This window comes from Zerene cesonia, chromosome 1, assembly GCF_012273895.1.
Source record: "Zerene cesonia ecotype Mississippi chromosome 1, Zerene_cesonia_1.1, whole genome shotgun sequence".
Taxonomy (NCBI): domain Eukaryota; kingdom Metazoa; phylum Arthropoda; class Insecta; order Lepidoptera; family Pieridae; genus Zerene; species Zerene cesonia.
This window is the reverse complement of record NC_052102.1, coordinates 10,609,705-10,631,367: the sequence shown is the minus strand read 5'-3', so window position 1 is coordinate 10,631,367 and position 21,663 is coordinate 10,609,705. Positions and strand designations below refer to the sequence as shown.

The 21,663-nt window shown below is 35.7% G+C and overlaps 3 protein-coding genes across 3 annotated transcripts in view; all 3 read left to right on the top strand.

Moving 5' to 3' along the window:
- LOC119830768 (enhancer of mRNA-decapping protein 4-like) overlaps positions 1–7,918 on the top strand; it is a 16,211-nt gene extending 8,293 nt beyond the window's left edge. The window contains exons 13-23 of the mRNA XM_038353904.1: positions 93–166; positions 414–523; positions 984–1,098; positions 1,778–1,948; positions 2,478–2,613; positions 3,445–3,625; positions 3,967–4,120; positions 4,375–4,540; positions 4,733–4,841; positions 6,256–6,479; positions 6,678–7,918. Coding sequence (XP_038209832.1) covers positions 93–166; positions 414–523; positions 984–1,098; positions 1,778–1,948; positions 2,478–2,613; positions 3,445–3,625; positions 3,967–4,120; positions 4,375–4,540; positions 4,733–4,841; positions 6,256–6,479; positions 6,678–6,867 — 1,630 coding nt within the window. The 3' untranslated portion in view covers positions 6,868–7,918. The remainder of the gene's footprint in view (positions 1–92; positions 167–413; positions 524–983; positions 1,099–1,777; positions 1,949–2,477; positions 2,614–3,444; positions 3,626–3,966; positions 4,121–4,374; positions 4,541–4,732; positions 4,842–6,255; positions 6,480–6,677) is intronic.
- Positions 7,919–9,565: 1,647 nt separating this feature from the next.
- LOC119838179 (enhancer of mRNA-decapping protein 4-like) lies at positions 9,566–15,107 on the top strand. Its single transcript, XM_038364060.1, has 7 exons — positions 9,566–9,818; positions 11,650–11,807; positions 12,818–12,983; positions 13,419–13,554; positions 13,897–14,065; positions 14,175–14,386; positions 14,895–15,107. The coding sequence occupies exons 1-7, from the start codon at positions 9,566–9,568 to the stop codon at positions 15,073–15,075; spliced, it is 1,275 nt and encodes a 424-aa protein (XP_038219988.1). The 3' UTR covers positions 15,076–15,107.
- A 699-nt stretch (positions 15,108–15,806) lies between these two features.
- Positions 15,807–21,410, top strand: LOC119830050 (reticulocalbin-2). Its single transcript, XM_038352888.1, has 7 exons — positions 15,807–16,157; positions 16,310–16,457; positions 17,390–17,540; positions 18,144–18,221; positions 18,817–18,937; positions 19,536–19,659; positions 20,006–21,410. The coding sequence occupies exons 1-7, from the start codon at positions 15,962–15,964 to the stop codon at positions 20,166–20,168; spliced, it is 981 nt and encodes a 326-aa protein (XP_038208816.1). The 5' UTR covers positions 15,807–15,961; the 3' UTR covers positions 20,169–21,410.
- The last annotated feature ends 253 nt before the right edge of the window (positions 21,411–21,663 follow it).

Genomic DNA, 21,663 nt, shown 5'->3' with positions numbered 1-21,663 from the left:
TGCAGTTAACAATTTTCTTTTTTCTTTATTACAATATTTATGGCAAGACTAGGTATATATATATATATATATATATTTTATATATGTTTCAGTTCACCAGGCAAGCGCGATGAAGAGGAAGTGGTTGTGACAGCACAAGAGAACGGAAACACCCTGCTCGCTGCTGGTAAGAGTTATTTTATACATTATATTATTGTCCCTTTCTACTGTTGTGAATTATATGAAATGCCAATATATTTATCATGTGGTAGATATATGGATCTTTAACTGTCGTCAAATAAAGGAGGAGGTTCTTAATTTGACTAATTTTTTTTTTATCTTATAACTTTTACTTACTAAACCGATTTTGATGATTCTTTTTTTGATTGAAAAATGCTGCCTTTTGCCTTTGTTGTCGTTTGTTTTTTGCATAGAGTGCGACGAGGAGGTGCTGGTGAGCGAGGGGTCGGTCAAGCAGGTGTCGGGCGGCTCGTCGCCCAGCAGAGAAGTGCAGCAGATTATGTCGCACAATGACTACTATAAGGTCGGTTCATATGGAGTGGAGCTCTTCAAAACCAGGGTGAATAGGCACCTTCTAAGTAGACGTGCACCCACGTAGACCACATCTCCACTTCCCATCAGGTGGGATTGTGGTCAAACGTCTGCCTATCGATTATAAAAAAAAAAAAAAAAATATGGGGTTTTAGGAATATCGTTTTAAGAATTTAGTGCGTCATAGTTGTATATATATCTCTCTGTGAGATACGCCTGGTGACAGACGAACAGACAGGAAAGTTTTAATAAAAACTTTTTCCATTTTCAACCGACTTCAAATAAGAAAGAGGAGGTAAATTCCACTGTAATTTATGTGTTTGTTACCTCAACTATTTACTGGGTGAATCGATTTTGATGATTCTCTTTTATTTGAAATCTTCCCAATCTCACAATCTTAACACGGTTTAAATATTTAGTTTCATCATTTTTCTATTTGCCTCCGTCCACAGGAGGAAGACGAAGAGGAGTCGCAGCCGTCCCCCGGGGAGGGCGAGGCGGCCTTCCCCGCGGACCTGTACGTGTCGCCCGAGAAACCGCCCCCGCCCGCCAAACTGCAGCACTCCAGTGAGCAACTTCGCTTACTATTCTCTTGTATTAAATACTTTTTAACGGAATTTAAACGTGATTGATGAAGGCACATGAAACCGTAAGAGTAGAAAAAAATTCGATTACTGTGGCGGGATCACGGGTGGCCGAGAAGCTAGGCGTTGCTACGGTTAGGCAAGAAACGCGGGTTCGAATCCCGCCCCGTGATCGAATTTTTTCTATTCTTTCAAAAAATTACTCATTTATAAAAAGCATTTCAATGCTATAAAACTAAAAATAAAATTTCGAGATTTTTCAAATTTTGAACAACGCCATCTGGTTGAACATTTAATGTAACTTAAATATTTCTTTAGAAATTCAGAGAGAACTTCACTTTTTTCATTTTTACCATAACATAGAATCAAAATAAGCGTCAGTGTGTGCTTTGGTTTATAGTTCAAAGTACGCTATTTAGAATCAATACATAATATATAGCACTTCATATATAAATTGCTTCCCGTGTCTCTCCCTATGTATGTATGTTTGCTTAGATCTTTAAAACGACACAACGGATTTTGATGGGATTTTTTTTCATAGATAGAGTGATTTAAGAGGAAAGTTTATATGTATAATAACATCTATTAAACTACTCCGAATATAACGTGTGCGAAGCCGCGGGCAAAAGCTAGGGAAATATGTTGATCTGATTCTCTTTCAGATAGCGACGTATCATGGCCCCAAATATCGCTGGCTCAGATCACAGAGGCGAATCAAAGGAAAGCTTCTAACGACAAGACAAGCCAGCCACTCCCGGCGCCGCCCGTCGCGGTTGATGACGTCACTCGGGCGAAACTAGAACTGCTGGAGCAGAAGATCGACAAACTAACAGGTACGATGGGGATATGGTGAAATGTGACCAGTTTTCGCCGGGTGTGCTTATCGTTGATAAGTAATTTGTGAAAAAAAAATTTAACACTTGTTTACTTCGTTAAATTGAATCCAAAGCTTAAAATATGATAAGATAATATTATGTTTGTACTTTGTACTTTAAGAATTGATATATTGAATGTAAAGTGTGCCCAGAGCACACTTTCACTTTCTTCGCGCGAATATACATTATATTGATGTGATGTTAATTTTGCATATGATGTTTAGTAATTTACGGTAATATAAAGGGATTATTGTGTGTGTGCGTGAGTGTATGTATGTGCGTGTGTGCACCTGCGTGTGGGTGTGTACGTGTGTCGCCCCTTATATGAAAGAGTATGTGGTGTCATTGAAACGGTGGCTGTGTAGGCACGCCAGATCTCGTGAGAGATGTGTGCTTGCCTGCGTGCGCGTGTGAGCGTGTGGTGGTGGGGGGGGGGGCGCACGCGCACGCGTGTGTGCGGGCGTAACGTGCGCGCGTGTGTGCGCAGAGGCGGTGGCGGCGAGCGCGCGCGAGGCGCGGCAGGCGCGCGGCGAGGCGCGCGGCGCGCGCGAGCAGCTGGAGCGCGCGCTGCACGAGCACGCGCAGCGCGCCAGCGCCTCGCTCGACGCCGCCTTCGCTAACGGGTGACAACTTGCTTCTTTTATCCGACATCACGCTCTCTAATTTAATGCTTATAAATAATTGACAATTCAAATTATTAATTAAATTATTGTCATTAACCATTTCGAATTAATCGAATCGTTTTTATGTTTACACACAATTTTAAAATACTTACTCAAGTTAATAAAAAAGTCAAGTCGAAATCGGCGCATAAAAATATCAACCCCAAGTTATTATTCTTGTTTTTTGCTATATGTCTAAAACAAATTTTTTTTATTCACCTTGACTTTCTTTGAAATCACATTTAAAAAAGCATTATTATATTTACTACTGGTTCGAAATGCATGTATGTTTGAAATGTTTTTATATGTAAGAGCCGACAAGAAACTGTAGTCAACGGTGCATAAATAATAAACAATTTTACATTTTACACGTAGCGTACTAAAAAATTAAATATAGCTCACTACTCAGTAATATCTTTAAAGTAATAATAATGTACATCATGTTTTCTGGCAAATAAAAGTTTTATTTATTTATTTATTTTTTAACTTATGGGTCTTATTATGCGGGTATATACGTATGTTTAATGTGTTCTTTATTTTTTCTTTATATTCGAAATCAATCGTGTTTAAACAGATTTTATTATTTTCTCTATCAGCATGATTCCATATCCGACATATTATTACTCTGTCATTGATGATTGCATAAAAACTTGACGTTAATTCAGTGATATTATTTTTTTAACACAGCTTTACCCATAGTTGGGGGCATGTATAAAATAAAATAAAAATAAAAAAATAAAAAAAAATTCATAAAATGTCTAAATTAAAAATGTCTAATAAATCGTCGTATAGGTGGGAGCGAATAGCCCGCATCGGCGAATCGGCTGGCATCAGCGCGGCGCAAGCGGCGGGGCTCGGCGCCACGCGCACGCTGGAGCAGCTCTCTGCCAACATACAGCGCGACATCGCCGCCAAGCTGGCTTCCACTGATCAGATACTGCGGACTAACATCGACAAGCTGGCTAATAGCAAGGTAACATTAATTAAAATTAAATAAATTAATAAATAAATAGCACAGAAAATGAGTACACTGAGTACTGAGTGTACTCAGTCTGGGTTGAATTCATGTAAAGACCAATAACACACATTAACAAAGACCTGCATTATTCCCCACTTACCTTTGTTCCGCTTATATTCAACCTTTGACCGAATTATCTTCTATTCAAATCATATTTTATTTTATACAAGACCGGTGATCATGTTCAAATGCGGGTTGATGATGCTGATGATGATTATAATTTTTGTATTCAATCTATCGGTTGTCGCTTACTATAGCAATATACGTGTAATGCATGAAAACGTGTTTGTGCGCAGGCGGTGGCGGAGCTGGTGGCGGGCGCGGCGGGCGAGGCGGCGCGCGCCGCGCTGCGCGACGCGCTGCGGGACCACGCGCTGCCGCTGCTCGACAAAGCGCACGCGCAGCTCTTCCGCCAGGTCAACCAGGCCTTCCAGGCCGGCACCAAGGAGTGTACGTGTAACGCCCTTTATATATTTTGTAGCGTTCGCGTAACGTTTGCGCCCACGTTTTTCTGAGCATTAGCGGTCCAACCCGGCTTCATAGCCGTACATAGCCTATAGCATTTCTCAATAAATGAGCTAAGATAATTTTGCAAATCGGACCAGCAGTACCTGAGATTAGCGTGTTCAGGAAAACAAACAAATATTCAGCCGTATAATATTAGCGATAGTTAGTAATAGTAAGCGATGTTTGTTGTGGCGCAGTCGCGGCGAACACGGAGGCGGCGGCGCGCGCGGCGGCGGAGCGCGGCGGCGCGGCGGCGGCGGCGGCGCTGCGCGCGGCGCTGGAGCAGCACGCGGAGGCGCTGGCGCGCGCCGCGCCGCTGCACCCGCACCACTTCGCCGCGCAGCTGCAGGACGTGGCGCACAGGCGTGTTTTTTCTTATTTTTTTTTTGTTGTGTCATACCGGGGCCACCAGCACCAACCGAACTCGATTGCACGCTATGATACAAAAAAAAAAAACTGTCAGCCAATGCTAACAGTGTTTTCATTACTAAGTTTAAAGAGACACACCATTTAACTAGAATTCATAAATAAAATAATTAATCTGTACGTTTGCAGCGTGCTAGAGAAGGAGATGAGCTGGTGGCGCGAGCAGGCGCGCAGCGTCGCGCAGGCGTCGCGCGCGCACTCGCCCTCCACGCCTTCGCTCTCGCTCGCCGATAGGCAGGTGCGTTATTTATGTGTATAGTACAATCAGAGTAATTGTAAAATTCTATATAAAGAAAATTGACTTTACTTATGGCCATTTTTTTTTTGTTTTTTGTAAAAAAACTATGAAAATTTTTATATGTACATATATACATATAGCCTGAAGCCTTCCTCAATCTAATGGGCTATCTAAAACTGAAAGAATTTTTCAAATCGGACCAGTAGTTTCTTCGATTTGTGCGTTTAAACAAACAAACAAACAAAATACTTCTTCAGCTATATAATATTGGTATAGATGAATGTTTTGCAATTACAGAAATTAAATTATTAGGAGATTTTTTTATCAATTATTTATTCACAATAACCGGGTAATAATTGACACAATATATTATATAAATATATATATTTCTGTCTTTTTTTGCACTACTTCTCATATACTAATGTATCTAATATTTCTATGAGGTTTTATTATAATTTATAATTACCAAAAACTCGAAACTATCCAATTATGACTTCTATTTTAATGCAACGAAGATACAATTTAGTAGTATATAATATGTTGAATTGTTTTAATCATAAAACCTTACAAAATATAGCATAATGTGCAATAAAAAATACTAGATTATAAATCTCCTACACCACTTTCAGAAAAGCTCCCGAAACATGCCCAGGAACTGTGTCCAAGAGTCCTTGCCATATTTACTAAGAGTATAATACACATACATATATTATTTTATACATATATTTTGACAGAACTGTATTGTAGAAGTTTTTAGCAATAGTCTTTAATCTCATGTTTGCATTTTGATGAAATAGTTTAAATTTATTAAAAAGTATCGTTTATAAACACTTAACTGACAATTTAAAATTGTGTTTATTAGATAAAATGTTGCTATGTATATTGTCGATATAAATGATAATTTTATTTCAAAATTTGTTAGTTTGTATGTTGTGTTAAATTTGTTTAGAAATCTGGATTCTACTGTAGACTCATCCCACTACCCCATCTATTGAGCAACCATCTCAATCAATGTAAAATATTGTTTCAATGATTGTAACATTGCAACGATGGAATGTGGCATTTGTTGAATTTGTATTTTAAGTTATGTAACATTAAAATACATTATAATTGAAATATTAAAAATAAAAATTGATGCAGGTTTAGGAGCTGCCTTATTAGCCTATTCTATTTTTCGGTCAAATGTGCCCAATTTGTTTGTTCCTTTTTTTATTTATCAGTAATTTTAATGCTACAAAACTTGAATTTTATATTCGACAATGGCTGCGTTCCATGGATGAAATATTCTTATCATAAAAATAATCTTTCAGGGGTTCGATTCACGACTTTTGATTGGTTTTTTTTCATTCTTTAAAAATTAAAGTAAGCCGCGTTCACACAAAAGCGTATTCTAACCGTCCCACCGGGCTCGCAGATGCAGGCGAGCCAGATCCAGTCGCTGATAATGAGCGGCGACGTGAACGGCGCGTTCCAGCTGGCGCTGTCGGCCGCCGACCTGGGGCTGGTGGTGGGCGCGTGCCGCGGCGCCGAGCCCGCGCGCGTCTTCGGCCCGCCCTGCCGCCTCAAGCAGCACGTGCTGCTCTCGCTCGTGCAGCAGCTCGCCGCCGACATGGCGCGCGACACGCACCTCAAGCAGCGGTGAGTGCGCGGGAGGAGGGGAGGGGGAGGGCGTGCATGCACATGCCAACGCCATTTGCAGAGACAAAAGTGTTGTCAACTCCTCATAGTGGGATGGTATGAACCGAGAAGGACGACTCAATGGACGAAACACAGTAGCGTGCGCGACTTCCACATTACCATCGATTGCCATAAATTGATAAGATTCGTCTTTTACAGATACTTGGAAGAAGCGATCATGAACCTGGACACAACAAACCCAGTAACTCGAGAGCACCTGCCCACAGTCATCCGTGAGCTGCAGAAGCAAATTCTGGCTTTCCTGCAGACAAACCCTGGACACGAACTCACAAGGCAGTTCCGCATGCTGCTGATGGCCACCGAGGTTCTCGTGAAGAACACCGCTTGACAAACTTGCTGCCACTGTGCCTGCGCACGAAAATACTCAACTGTGACTTAGTGTATAGTGATAAAGTGACAACTAAGTGTAAAAGAAGTGACAAAGTGCTTGGCAAGACTGTGTGACTGAAACTGTAACATGGAGGGGACAATAACGATGATTGAAACTGAAATGGTGATGAAAAACGTCATCGAAATGGGACAGATAGTGTAATTAACCCAACAGACAAGTGGTCGACGTGTTGAACATTGTTAATCAATCAACTGTGCAAATGACCATAATGTCTCGATTAAGATGGACTTGTCCAGATTTTTAACTAGTGACAAAGTGATTATAAGTGGCAATTAGATATAAAAATTATAACTGATTTGACAGACTTTATTACGATATTATTTTGTGCTGACAGCTTTTGATATGTTGTTTAAAGAAAATAAAGTGTATATAATGTCTATTGTTATATAAGTGCCTCATTAAGTAACTAAATGAAGATTTATTTCTAGTTAAACTTGACCTGATACTGAAAATTATTTGCATTGCGACTTTCATAACAAATTATTCATATATATTTTTGTGTTATTTTAAACAGACAGATAGCCTTTGTTCTGCTACTCCTATTCTGCTTCTTGTAGAAAAATATCTTCTTTATTTGTAGCTCTATTTAGATATTAATTCCAACAACCCTGAACTCGTCAACAAAATAAACATTTGCAATTTTTCTTCATTTTTTGGGTGAAATGGCTTTTGAGTGACCATACAAACTCTATAAGTTATAAACTAAGGCTGGTAACATATTTAAATTATTTAACAGTCATACCATACTTAAAAAAAATAAAGTATTTTAAAGACATATTTTAACAGTATGACTACAAATTGATGTAAATTTGTTACAGTATGGCAGTAGGCTCTTTTATCCACTGTATATTTTATTCATATACATATACACTATATATTATATACACTCACTGATTTCTCTGTCAAGTGTAGTATATTTTATTTAAATAAATATTATCTGTGGCCAAGTGTAGACCAATTTTGAATATTTTTTTGTAAATTATTGTCCCTGTGTTATAGGTATAATAAAGGTTTATTATTAAATATAAGTTCAGTATTAAAGCCCTTTGGTTCAGTTTTATGTTCCTACCTTTAAATGAGAGGAATTACAGCCCATAAAATAAAATTATTTGTGACATGAGTAAATATGTATGAAAATATACAAGCAATAGAAATTGTAGATCTATTGACGTTTCTGTGGTGCCTCACTTTATTTCTTAAATTTTTAGTAGTAACATTTTATGATAAATATTTATTAACAATATTGTGTTTTTTCAATATTTTCACACTTTTTCACAATTTGCATTCAAGTTTATCAGCTTTAAGATAAGGATATGCTATATTCGCTAGCACATTCATGGTTATTATATATCTTTATTTTGAAGCGATCAGCAAGTTGGGAGGGGGGGGTTTCAATCCTAAAACTAGACATTTAATTTTTTTGTGTTTCATTTTTTATGTTTCATTTTTTCCCTTTTTGCTTCTATCACCAGCCTCAGGTACCACACAATGAAATTATATGCTATTTATAAATATTATGCAAGAAAAATAGAAAAAAAAGCTTGCGTTATGCTATTACGATACATCTCGACGCTTCTTGACCTTCTCTATAATATAAAACCGACGAGTTTATTCGAACACGCTAATGTCAGGAATTACTGGTTCGATTTAAGAAAATCTTTCACCGTTGGATTTCCACATCATCCCTGAGTGCTATTGGCTATATATGTACCACGGGCGAAGCCGGGACGGACCGTTAGTATATTATAAACAAAAACAATTCTAACGTACCTATGACAAAAAGCAATTTTGCTGTTGGCATTCACATTTCGATTAGAATTCAGTAACACTTTTGTATATGTATATATGTTTTATGTAATTAAAGCTTTTAATGAGAATACATCAAAACCAAATTTTGTTGTATGCATTAGGCGTAGTGGTTCTTTTCAATTTTTTAAACGTTATTTACAAAAATATAAAATGTAGTTAAAAATATATCCTGGCGGTCCTACTCGAATAAACTCATTAAATTATTTTGAATTGAATCTGCCCATTTGAAGTTTGTGAAAATCGAGTCTAATGGAAGTCGGTTACATACACACACAGATAAGTTAATAAAATAAATATAAAAGCGTGTTAGTCGAGTCCAGCAAGCTTTGATATTAATGTTTGACAATAATTAATGTGTTTTATAATTTGTAATTTATTTGAAAATAATATAAGACTCCTCGCCAGTTTTGCATGTAAATATTTTTATTAGATATATAAAACTTAGGCTGGCAACATCAGTATACTATAAAAGTAGGTACCTATATCGTAATTATTATAAGCCATTTTGTATGAAAAATGTCTCGGATAAATTAAAATATGACTGTTTGACTTATAACATTACTTGTATCATTTAAAAGAATTATCCTGATCCAGCCAACATTGCACTTAGCTATGTATTTACCTTAAAACTCACTTTTCAAGTTTCATTCAAATGTCTGACTTAAGTTACATTATTATTATTCTTTTTTGCCCTTTTAAAATATTTTAGTGTTGCAATAAAATACTTGAATCATTTCCGGTTAAAAAAGGCCTACAAAAATGAGGGTATTCATAAAAAACGTGAACAAATTGGTTGGGGTTACAGCAAAATCGTGAAGTCGACAAAATGGTGATAAACACAGAAACGAATTTAAACAGATCAAAATCTACTAGCGAACTACATAATAATAGTTATAACGATGGTCATGATAATTTTACAAATGAAAATCGGGCGAACAGCGAATCTTCGTTAGAATGGGAATTAGATGAAGACGAAATAGATAGACCCCGGGTTGATGTCGATACACCCTTCGGTAACGTTATGGCCGAATTTGAGAATTCGTTTAGATCTTTGATGCAAAAACTCGACAATATGTCTAGTGAGTACTTTTATTATACTGTGTAATAACTTGTTATCTTCTTATCCTACTATATCCTATCCTACTCGTCCAGTAGGACTAGTAGGCTAGGACATAAATATTTTTATTAGGTATATAAAACTAATAGAAGGTTAGTAATCCCTCCTACTAATATTATATATGCGAAAGTTTATAAGGATGTGTGTGCGTTTGTTGCTCTTTCACGCAAAAACTTCTGAACTGATTGCAATGAAATTTAGTACGGAGACAGCTGGACAACTGGAATAACATATAGGCAACTTTTTATACCGATGTTCCGTCGTTTGTACGGGATACAGACTTACGCAGGTGAAACCACGGGGCGCAGCTAGTCTTAATACATAAAAATCCAGTGTCATAATGTATGTTCCCAATGAACTCTGCACCAACTCAACCGATTTTGATGAAATTTGGCATTTTATGTGTAATTTGGTCCAACTTAAGATATAGGATAGTTTTTATTTCGGTTAATTAACCAAGCTTAATATATTTTTTCAATTACTCAGCCACAGCAAGGCGTGGCCGGGTATGCTAGTTATATATATTAGCTGTTCTCTCGTACATGTATAGCCTATGTAGCCTGTCTAGAAGGTGCAGCAGCTATCCAATGGTCAAAGAATTTTTGATTTCCATCTAGCAGATTTTGTGTGAAAACGTTACAAACATACAAAAACATAAAACTTTCCTCTTATAATATTGGCGTAGAGGTGTATCTATAGCTTTTAAGTGATAAGATAAATGTATAACCATTATATTAATGAAGGGTTGCAAACAGTTAGCAAATTCTTACTTACGTATACAAATTCTATAGAAAAAATTGCTATTTTATGTGTGAAAATATTGAAAATATAATAAGTAGCAACAATCATCCGAGGCTGGGGCAGTAGTTCATAGAATTTAGAAATGAATCCTATTATATATATATACCTATACCTAGTATAGTATTATGTTATTTATACTAACGCACAAGGACATTTGTGTACATGAAAAATTAACGTAGGTAGGTAACGTTTATCACATTTATTACTCATTTTCAATGAATCAACTTAAAAAATAATTTACAGGTTGGTATTATAAATTAAATAGTAACATTATTGAAACCACACGAATTTGCTCACAGTTTTAATATTATACTCAGTCAGTAATTAAGGCAGTCGCCCCGGCTTCGCTCGAGGTACATATGATGCACCCAAGGTCTCGAACATATTATCCGACGTAGAAATAATTTTTGTGAATCGGTCTAGTACTTCCCAAGATGAGCGCATTCAAACAAATTCGTTAACTATTGTGGTCTTACTCTTAGTTTAGATATTTATATTTTCAGTACAAGCAAACGCACTAGTACATGCCTTAGAATCAGCGAAACAGGAAGTTTTGGATGTAATCCATAAATCGAAGAATATCAAATTATTATTGCTCCCGCGTGTACGAAATTTAAGGTGAGAATATATATAATTTACTCGTTGGAACTAAGAAATTATAAATGTTATATTAGTTGTTATTTTATGTGTTTATTTTAGTGTGCATGTCGCAAGCTAATAGCACTATTTCGCCGTTTACAAAAGGCGTCGTAAGATCACAAACGCTCGGAGTTTTGTCATATGCCGCGGGAATAGGGATAAAACATAATAAATAGGTGTGCCGAGAATTCGGAATCAGAAATTGTTGGTTTGCTAAGGGGGTGGATTAGGTTAGTTTCGTTGTATTTTTAACTAGGTTAGGGGGCTCTTGTGGACGTTCGGAAATCGTAAACTCTCAACATATTAACACATGCCGACTGTTTTGTAAACTGCAAAATTATACAATCCGCCAGCGACAGAGTACAATGTATCTGTAATTTTCAGTGTTGAAAGAAGTGAAAATCAACCAGAAGGGTCCAACGAGCCTAGCCACAGGTTGCTCGACGCCATTGCAGCGCAACAATTAAGTAGCGAAATTGATCGTGCAATTACCGAATTGCTGCAAAGTGACGTAAGTGCTGGTGTATTCAAAAGCAAATTCAATAAATTGCCATGTTTTATAGTAGGGGTGTAACGATCAATCGTACCTATGTTTTGTCCGTTTATGAAAGTTTTGTTTCGTTGTTTCGTGAAGTTTGGATTTTATGTTATTATTAATTTTTATGTGTTTCACGTTTTGGTTCTTAAATTTTTTGTTATTATCTTTATAGCCACCAGATTTCCAAAATTATTTAATAATGAAAATATATGACACGGATTTTTATTAAACAAACTAGTGGTCCGGACCGGCTACACCCATGGTATATATTATATGGTACATGGCTTAGAGCACTATACTGTACTTACAACTGCAATAACACTAAAGAATCACCTAGTTATATATCCAACGGTGAAATACGTTTTTGATATCCATTCAATAGTTCCTGAGAGCGCATGCTAACAAATAAACAAACAAATATCAGATGCTTATAATTAATATAGTATAACTTTTACATATGAAAATAAATACCATCTATATATTATAGCAGTAGCAGAGATGACATAATACTTGGTAATGGTTAGGATAAAAAAATAAACTGCAATCTATTTACTAAATTTTTACTGATATAGATACCATTATAGAAAACGTACCTGTCGTTACATCCCTACTATATATCGAAATTTGTTGGATTATATTTCTTTGTTTAAATTAAGAACGGCATGGATATAATGAACCACATAGATTTAATGAAATCGTGAAATATATTTCAATTTGCAAACATCACAATGTTCCTAACCAAACTCTTCCGAAATGGCTTGAACGATTTTTGTGATTTGTCTTTTCGATTTTTGATTTTTTTTTTTTGCTGACGCCAATCATTTCCTTATCCCTTACCCCTAATAAGCAGGCAACGCATTCACAGAGACACTACCTCTGCGAATGTTGTATGTATGTTGTATGAACGGCAGTAAGGATTGCTTATTATCTGGCGAACCACCAGCATACTTTACCGTTATAATATACTAAAACACTTTTCACAGGAGTTCAAAGAGCGCGTAGTATCCACTACAGTCGATTCCTTAAGGTCTGTTATCAGAAGCAGTATCGAACAGACCTTCCCAGAGACCTACCGGCCAGTTCTGAACAGCTTCCACGCGAAAGTGGTTCGGCAGGCGAAGAGGACTCTGCACAATGCATTCCGTGAATGTGAGATCATGTATACTATTATAAAGCTGGAGTTTGTTTGAACGTTTTAATCTCAGGAACTACTGGTTCTAATTGATAAATATTTTTTGTTAATCATAAATATTGAGCCGGGAAGAGCCGGGTTGGACTTTAAAAAATTTTCTATTGTTTTAAATTTTAATTGTTATCTATTACTTAACAATATTTGATTGTTATTATGCAATACAGGTGTAGTGGTTAGAAAACGCCTAAAATAACCTTTTTAAGTGGAGACTGCTCATGCATACGCAAACCAAAAAATTTTAAATTTTGAATTTTTCTTTTAACCCTAAAACTGTCGCCCTGACTACGCTCATGCTGTATGAAGATTTTAAATTATAGATCATAACTTAAATATCTAAATCAACTTTATATATGTTCATTTATTTATTTAGCTACTAACAATATATTTAACAGTAGACAAAAGTTCGGAATACTACTGCCAGTCGGTACAAGAGACCACCCTGTCCATCACACGCGCCGTGGAAAAACATCAAAATCCAATTAAAAACACGACAGACTATGGAAAATCGTTACAGGATACATTGGAAGAGTAGGTTTTTGTTTATCTTACTAATTATGTGATCATCTTTTGATACTGTAAGCCATGGCTGACCTAGCTATTATCAATGTCTCGATATAAAGCCAGAACTAGACCTCGATTCGTAATTTTTCGTAGGTACTGTTAAATAGGTGTGTAAGAAATGTCCAAATATTTTTTTTCGTCACATAAATACGTTAAATATTGCATCATACATAAACATAATAAATTTATAATTCTGATGCATTTACAATGTTTCCTTTTTTGCCGTCCTCTCAATTCTATTGTTTTTTAGAAAATTATACACAAAATATAATACGACGATTGCTTTAAAATTTTTACTATCATGGACAGGATTTTGAATAAAGAACTTATGGAATGGCGTCGAAATTTATGGGACTTACTGACACCACAAATGTTGCCAAAACCAGAGTTCTCAGAAAGACCAGAGACACCAGAGGAGGATATGCCCGCAAGCCCGTCCCAGCCAGCTGATCCTTCTAAATCTATTGTTGAACAATTGGTAATAAAATTATTTATTTGACTCAAGCCAAATATTCAATCACCAAACAAAAATATATAATGGCTCCTTTCAACATATCGAAAATATTATGTCCCACAACAAATTTCAGTTAAAATCGGCCATGATCAACAAGCTTATAAGCGAGGGCAAAGTGAACGAGTCGTTCGAGCAGGCGCTGTCAGCGTGCGACCTGTCGCTGGTGGTGGCGGCGTGCCGCGCGGCGGGGCCCGCGCTCGCGCCGCGCCTGCAGCAACACACGCTGCTGTCGCTCGTGCAGCAGCTGGCCACGGACATGCTGCACGAGACGCAGCTGAAGTGCAGGTCGGATTAACGGATGTTACTGGGTTTTTGTGTTTTTTATCGGTATTTAGTTTTTTGGTAGACAACATTCATTGTTTATTATTTTAATATATATTACGTGTTACGTTATTTGACCGCCATGGACAATACTACTAAACTACTCAACCGATTTCAAGTAAATTTGCACAACATGTGCAGTTTAATCCAACTAAAAAGATGTGAAAGTTTATATTATTTTAATTACGATAAAAAACTACCCGCCGGGTGGAGCCGGGGCGTCCAGCTAGTAAACGAGAAAATGGGGGCTGTTGGGTTACGGTGATTAGCCGAAAAAATTTGATAACATAGATTTAAGGCCAAAATTACACTATAAATATATGTTTTAGTATTAATCTTTTATTTCGATTATATATCTTATCCACTTAAATCAATGAACCGAGAAAATTATCATAAAATATTTTTATTTTCATTTTTAAAGAAACCTGGAAATACCACACAAATACGACAAAAAATCTTTCCACAATTTCAGGTACCTTGAAGAAGCTTTAATAAACTTGGATACAACAGATCCAACAACACGATTCCACTTGCCGCTGGTCGTGGGCGAAGTGAGGAAACATCTTTCGAATTTTCTCAAAACCTACCCCGGCCACGTCGCAGGCCGAAGAATTTCATTGATAATTTTGGCCGCTGAAAACTTATTAAAATGATCTTTGTTTGTTTAATTTGTTATTTTTGATTGCATATACTTTTTCATTAAAGTAATCTTATTCAATAAATAAATGCATGTTACAAAATGTTGTTTCATTTCGCTTTTTCGCTAACGTGTACATACTTACTTAAAATGGTTTGGTTTTGTTTGTAAATACTGCTGTTTAAATGAGGATGCCAGAAAAACGCTTGTTGGGTCAGCAAGTTAATTCTTAATGTAATAATTTGTTAAAAATTTTAATAAACAGTTTAGGGCAAGCGGCACGTTTTATGGACAGTTTCGGGCAAAGAAGAGTATAATTCTACGAGTTTCGGGGTATTTCCCACATTGTACCCTTCCCTGTTGGATTTCTGGAATAAAAACTATCTTATGCCCTTTCTTGGATCTCAAACTATCTCTTTACCAAATTTTATTCAAATCGGTTTAGTGGTTTGGGCGTGAAGAAGAAACAAATATATTCACGTTTAAAATATTGATACTGATAAAATTATGAAGACTCACACAAAATGATAAATTGGAAGCCATATTATTCAGATGATAATTCTATTTATATATTCTTATTGGTAGAATAAGCTGTATGTAATCTTTTTCATGCATTTAAGTGTAACTGCTAGTGAAATAGTGTAGGTGTTTGTATTTATCTAAAAATTTAAGAACGCAACTGTTTATTCTGACTGAAAATTCATACTGTCATTTTCGTAAAAAGTCAATGTCAGTGTCGCTTGGTAGTCTGCAAAGTGTCAATTTTTATTTATACTTTGTAGAAATAAAGCATTTCGTTTTATTTTAGAACAAACTGAAAGAATGTTATTGTAACATAAAGATAACACATAGCGTTGAATGAAAAACGACTAGTAACCTAAAACAGTAACATTTCGAATAAAATGTATTTTCAACACTTCGTTTCATTTATGTTATTGTTAACACCGAATATTTTATTACACTGCGCGTCGGCGGCGGTTCACAGCCACAGCTTGGATAACACGGAGCGAGAGTCCGACGGGGCGTTCCGGCCGCGGGATGCGGAACACTACAACGACGCCGGGCATAACGTCGAGTTTGATCATGAAGCGATTTTAGGTACGGTTTTCTTATAGCTGTTTACATTTAACGCGCAAGCTGGGTTTTGCAATGCTCAGTTGATAAGGCGTGCGATAGCGAGATGTCTGTAAAACACTCGCTGTACATTCTCGTGCCTGCGATGCTGATTGTGACATATTATTACTCGATAGGTAGTGTGAAGGAGGCTGAGGAGTTCGATAAACTGTCACCCGAGGAGTCGAAGCGGCGGCTGGCGCTGCTGCTGCCCAAGATGGACCTGAACGGAGACAAGTTCATTGACCGGAATGAACTTAGGAAATGGATCTTAAACTCTTTCATGTAAGACAATACTATGTTTAAGATAAACATGTTCAGTAGAGTTTACTAAATAAATAATGTTTATTCATATAATATTTTAGTACAATGTTATCATAATAAAATAACTTGTAACAGGATTTGCACTCAAATGTGTTATTAACTTATAAAAATTGTATTGTTGTATGCACTTTTTCAGTGAGCAAGCATGTGATTCTCTTCCCATTAATGTCAATTTGAAAGTAAATTCCTTTGAATAAATATGCTTATGAAATAAGATATCTGGCTGATATTAAGTTGAGAAATTTCAATGCTATAAAACTAAAAATTAAATGATATTAAGTTTTTTTTCCTAAAATATTTTTTTTAATGAAAATTTATCCTTAAAGCAACATGGAATATTACTTTGAACTTTTACGAAGAGTACATGCTTCCTTACTTCATGAACATTACATTAGATTCACATATAAATTGTAAGCTATAATTATGCTTAGATGTTTTATATTTAAAATATAAACTAATTGGGTACCCACTGAATTTCTTTTTTAATAGCTTTATTTCAGCTTTATGTTTAAGTTGTTTTAAGTTTTTAAACCCAGCCATGTTCTTCCTACTGACTTATTTTCTCTTTATCTTAACTAACAGACCCTGATACCCTCAGAGAAATGATATTCCCTGATTTTTTTATATTTTCAAACTCAAATTTCCCTCCTTGGCGCAGTGGTTAATGCATTATTTGTGTTTGATTTCCATCAAACGAAATATTGATTGGATCACCCTTTTGTTTGAATGTTAACATTTGATTTTTCCTTTGTTTTTCTTCATTAAAAACTATATTATATCCGTACCATTTAGTATATTATGTCCCTTATCTCTTTTCCTATTATTTACCCTTACAAAGCACAGATCATTTGAATTATTTACAACTTTGAACCTTATCCACTAACTATCCCCAGCAAGCTCTCGCGGGAGGAAGCCGAGGAGCGCATGACGGAGGCGGACGAGGACCGCGACGGGGCCGTGACATGGGCGGAGTACTTACGGGATTCTTTCGGAGTTGATACAGAGGAAGAACTCAACCCGGAGGACACTGGGGATACAGGCATGGTACGGTCTTTTGATAAAGGACATTTACTTGTAAATAATGAAGTTATCATGTAAATGCTATATGCTGTATAATTTAGATGTATTGATATTATTTTAAAAGAGCAACTACATAGTTTCTTGCTGGCTCTTATCTATAGAAACTACTTTCCGGTGGTAAATGTTACAACTGTGTTATGACGATTCAAAAGTATTTCTATAAGAAGTCTTAGTGAATAAATAAATGTTTGATGTTGAGTTTAATTTTTAATGCTAGTTGACCTGGACAACGCCACTTATCCCTAAAGGATGTAAAAGTAATATATGAGCTATTTCATAAAAATCCAGCGGTTTTGAAGGAGTTTTGTAACACAATTTTTTATATTAGATGTCAAACATCGAAAATGTAAACAATAAAACTTACCAACATGCTGTTACTATTGATATGAAATAATAAAAAATGTAATAAACATTTTATACAGAAAAGTAAAGTCAGTATTGCGAATTGTATACAAATAATACAAAATATTTCTCTTGATCTATCAAGAGATGATATTACTCTTTGAAATTTTTTAAATATTTATGAATTGCTTTTAAATGCTTTGATAATCGTATTTTTGGTATCAGTTGGTTCGTGAAGAAAAGGCGATGTGGAAAGCGGCAGACCAAGATGGAGACGGAAAACTGGACTTGGCTGAGTTTGAGGTGAGTTATAGGTTGAGTGTGAGTGGGTTTTTGAACGATTATGAGTGCGTTATTGAATAAGTGTGAGTGATTTTACGTTTAATGTGAGAACATGCATTTTTTAGTTTTAATTATAGGCTCGATTATAGAGAACACACAGAAAAACTTAATTTTTTTTAGGTTCTTTATAATATTAATTTCATCTAAATAAATATTATAAGGAGCCAGTTTTAAAATTCTTTAACCAATCGAAAGCTGCATTTTCACTGAGTGATATAAGCTATATACGTACCACGAGCGAAACCGGAGCGAACAGCTAGTTTAAAAATGATATACTTGCAATAATTGTTTGGTTCAGTATATGTGTGGAGGAAAACCTATAATAAATATACAAAATTCGATTGCTGAGGTGCGATCATGGGTGGCTGAGAGACAAGGCGTTGCTATGATCTGAAAGACGCGGGTTCGAATCCCGCCTCGTGATGAAAAAATTCTAGTTCTTTCTCTATTCTATTCTTTCAAAATTACTCATATATAAAGCATTTCATTGATATAAAACTAAAAATTAAAAATGCAAAATAACTGTGTATTAAAGTTTCGATTTTATATATTGCAGGTGTTCACGAACCCTGAGGAGCACGCAGTGATGCATCCGTATCTGGTGGCGCAGACCCTGCGCGACAAGGACAGCAACAGCGACGGGCTCATAGACTTCAACGAGTATGTGGGAGAGAGAGGTGAGACTTTAGCGTGATCTTACAACTTGTAGACGACTCTGGAGATCTTATAGAGGTCTTTTTGTCTTTGGAAATTTTTCAGTAAACTTAATGTTATCAGTTTCTCTTTAACCGCTGTTGTAAAGAGAGGTATTGAGTACTTATATGTTTAACACTACACAGTGGATCTTGATGCAGTTTTTTTTTATTAGGTAGAGTATTTCGAGAGGAAGGTTTTAAATATGTACCATAACATCTATTAAACTACTTCCAATTTAACGCGTACGAAGCCAGGGGCAAAAGCTAGTATTACTTTTAATGACGTAGCATAAGCTTGCCCGTTAAAGTGAAAAGAACGATTGCCATAGAAACAATTCTTTTTTTTTATTTCCTTGTATCGATCTTTTTAGGACCGTTCATTTGATATTTTGTTGTGTGTTGGTAGGTCAAAGAAAAAACAAAATGGCGCCTTTTTTCTTTATTTTCGGGCGCCATTTGCTTTATTACACATTTGTGTAATTAATATAATAGTAATATAGTAGCGTAATTAGACTAAAAACTAGTTATTTAGAGTTTATTCATGTAAATAGTCATCCAAAACACCATAAAACTCCAACAGGCGTCCAACAAGACAAGGAGTGGTTGATCTCGGAGCGCGACAGGTTCGACCACGAGCTGGACTCGAACCGCGACGGGCTGCTCGACGAGCGCGAGGTGCACCGCTGGGTCATACCGGACAACACGTGAGCCGTCATCATTACCACTTTCATCATCTTCATCATCACAGCTTTATTCATCATCATCTTCAACAGCCCTTATTAATTAGTCCCACAGGCGTTTTTACTTAAATTACGCCTCATATTAAAGGGGGAGGGAGGGTATTACTGAAATGAAGGGGGGGGGGGGGGTTAAAAGTTTTTTATTACATATTTGTTTTGCCGATAATCCATTTCTGTAATAAAACTATTCGTTTCACTTTTAACGCTTATATTTCGTACTTTAAATTGTAATTACTGTATCAAAATTAAACAGACGAACGGAGAGGAACGTCGATCAACGATTTCCATTAAAACTGTTTGGTGTTTTCAGCGAAATAGCGGACGAAGAGGTCGATCATCTGTTTGCATCAGCCGATGATGACCACGATGATCAGTTGTCGTATGACGAGATACTGACTCATCACCACGTGTTTGTGGGCAGCGAGGCGACGGGCTATGGCAACGATATCGATAGATTCGACGACGAATTGTAGCGTGACAATAGACAATAGACAATAGACTGTACCATAGATAACTTTTATACCATAGACAAGAAATAATTGAAAATGGCGTACACTATAATAGGCTTGCGTGTTGTACACTATGGCAGTCGAATCGAATTAAAGCGAGCATGGCGCAATTTTCCTAACTTTATCATGACAAAAATTCAGACTATATTTTGATTTGTGAACATAAAATGAATATAATTGTTTTCCAGTGCAATTTATAGTGGACAAACATCCAAACGTACTTTTAATTTTAACTTTCACATTTATTATTTTAGTGTGATATGTATAGCTCTGTTTATATCTAATTCATATCTTCATGAGATTCACCTCGAAAATAAATAGCATATCGATTCTACTTCGACAAAGTGTACACATTGCAAGCGCTAAATCTTGTTTTTGACAATATTAATTATGATCTGTCTTAAAAAAAAGCAAAAAACACAATTTTGAGAATGATTTCTAAGTAAAAATCACAAATTATTATAATAAATATGGGATTTTATATCGATTACAACGCCGCGTTTCTTGGTCGAACTGTCACTAGCACATTTTTTACTAAAAAATATTCTAAGTTTTCTTTTATTTTGCATTAAAAATATGTTTGTTTTGTTTGTTATTTATATAAGAAAAGATACAAGCATACTTTATAGTTTCAAGATACGATTATGGCCAGTTTTCAATACCCAATTAAATGTAAAAAAAAGTAAAATTAGTTTTTAGTGCCATATTTATGTTCATGATGAATTACGATCGTTTTAGGTTACTGGTTTTTGTAGAGAATGTATGAGAATATATATCTATATGATTCATATTTAACACTCGTATAAGAAAAATGTTATTTTAAATTATGTATTGATTTTATTTAATGGATCTGTTACTTATACGCCACATAGTACTTTATTGTACTTAAACGCCAATTTTTGCCACAAAGAAGGTAATATATTGAAGATTGATGTTCAAATAAACTAGTCAGTTATTATTTACAACACTCGAGCGTTCGTGGGCGTCATCTCCATTCATTTTCTTCGGGTATTTTTCTGCTTTTCATCACCATATTGAATTATTAACATGCAGGAGTTTCATAAGCATATATATGGGGATGACGCCATTTTTGTAAGCAAACAGCAACAGATGTGTATTATTTTAAAGTAATTATTTATCGAATGGTATTTAATTTTTAGTTTAATTACTGGTATCTTTTAGTAAATAAACGTATATTTACTAATACAGTCTGTTTTATTTTTTTCCTTAGAATGACTGAGAAAATGACGGACGTTTTCATATTTTATTTGTTTAACTAATGTGGTGTTCAAAGCCAAATTTGAGTTCTGGTTAAAAATAATTTTCAGTATGAAATATGCTTAATTTACATTCAATATGTTTCAGGAACATGTGTGCTCTGAGAGAGGTGCTCGCAGTCTCTGATCTATTTTAATATTTATTGTCCAGGTAACCCAGCTCATAACACAAAAGGTGTGTA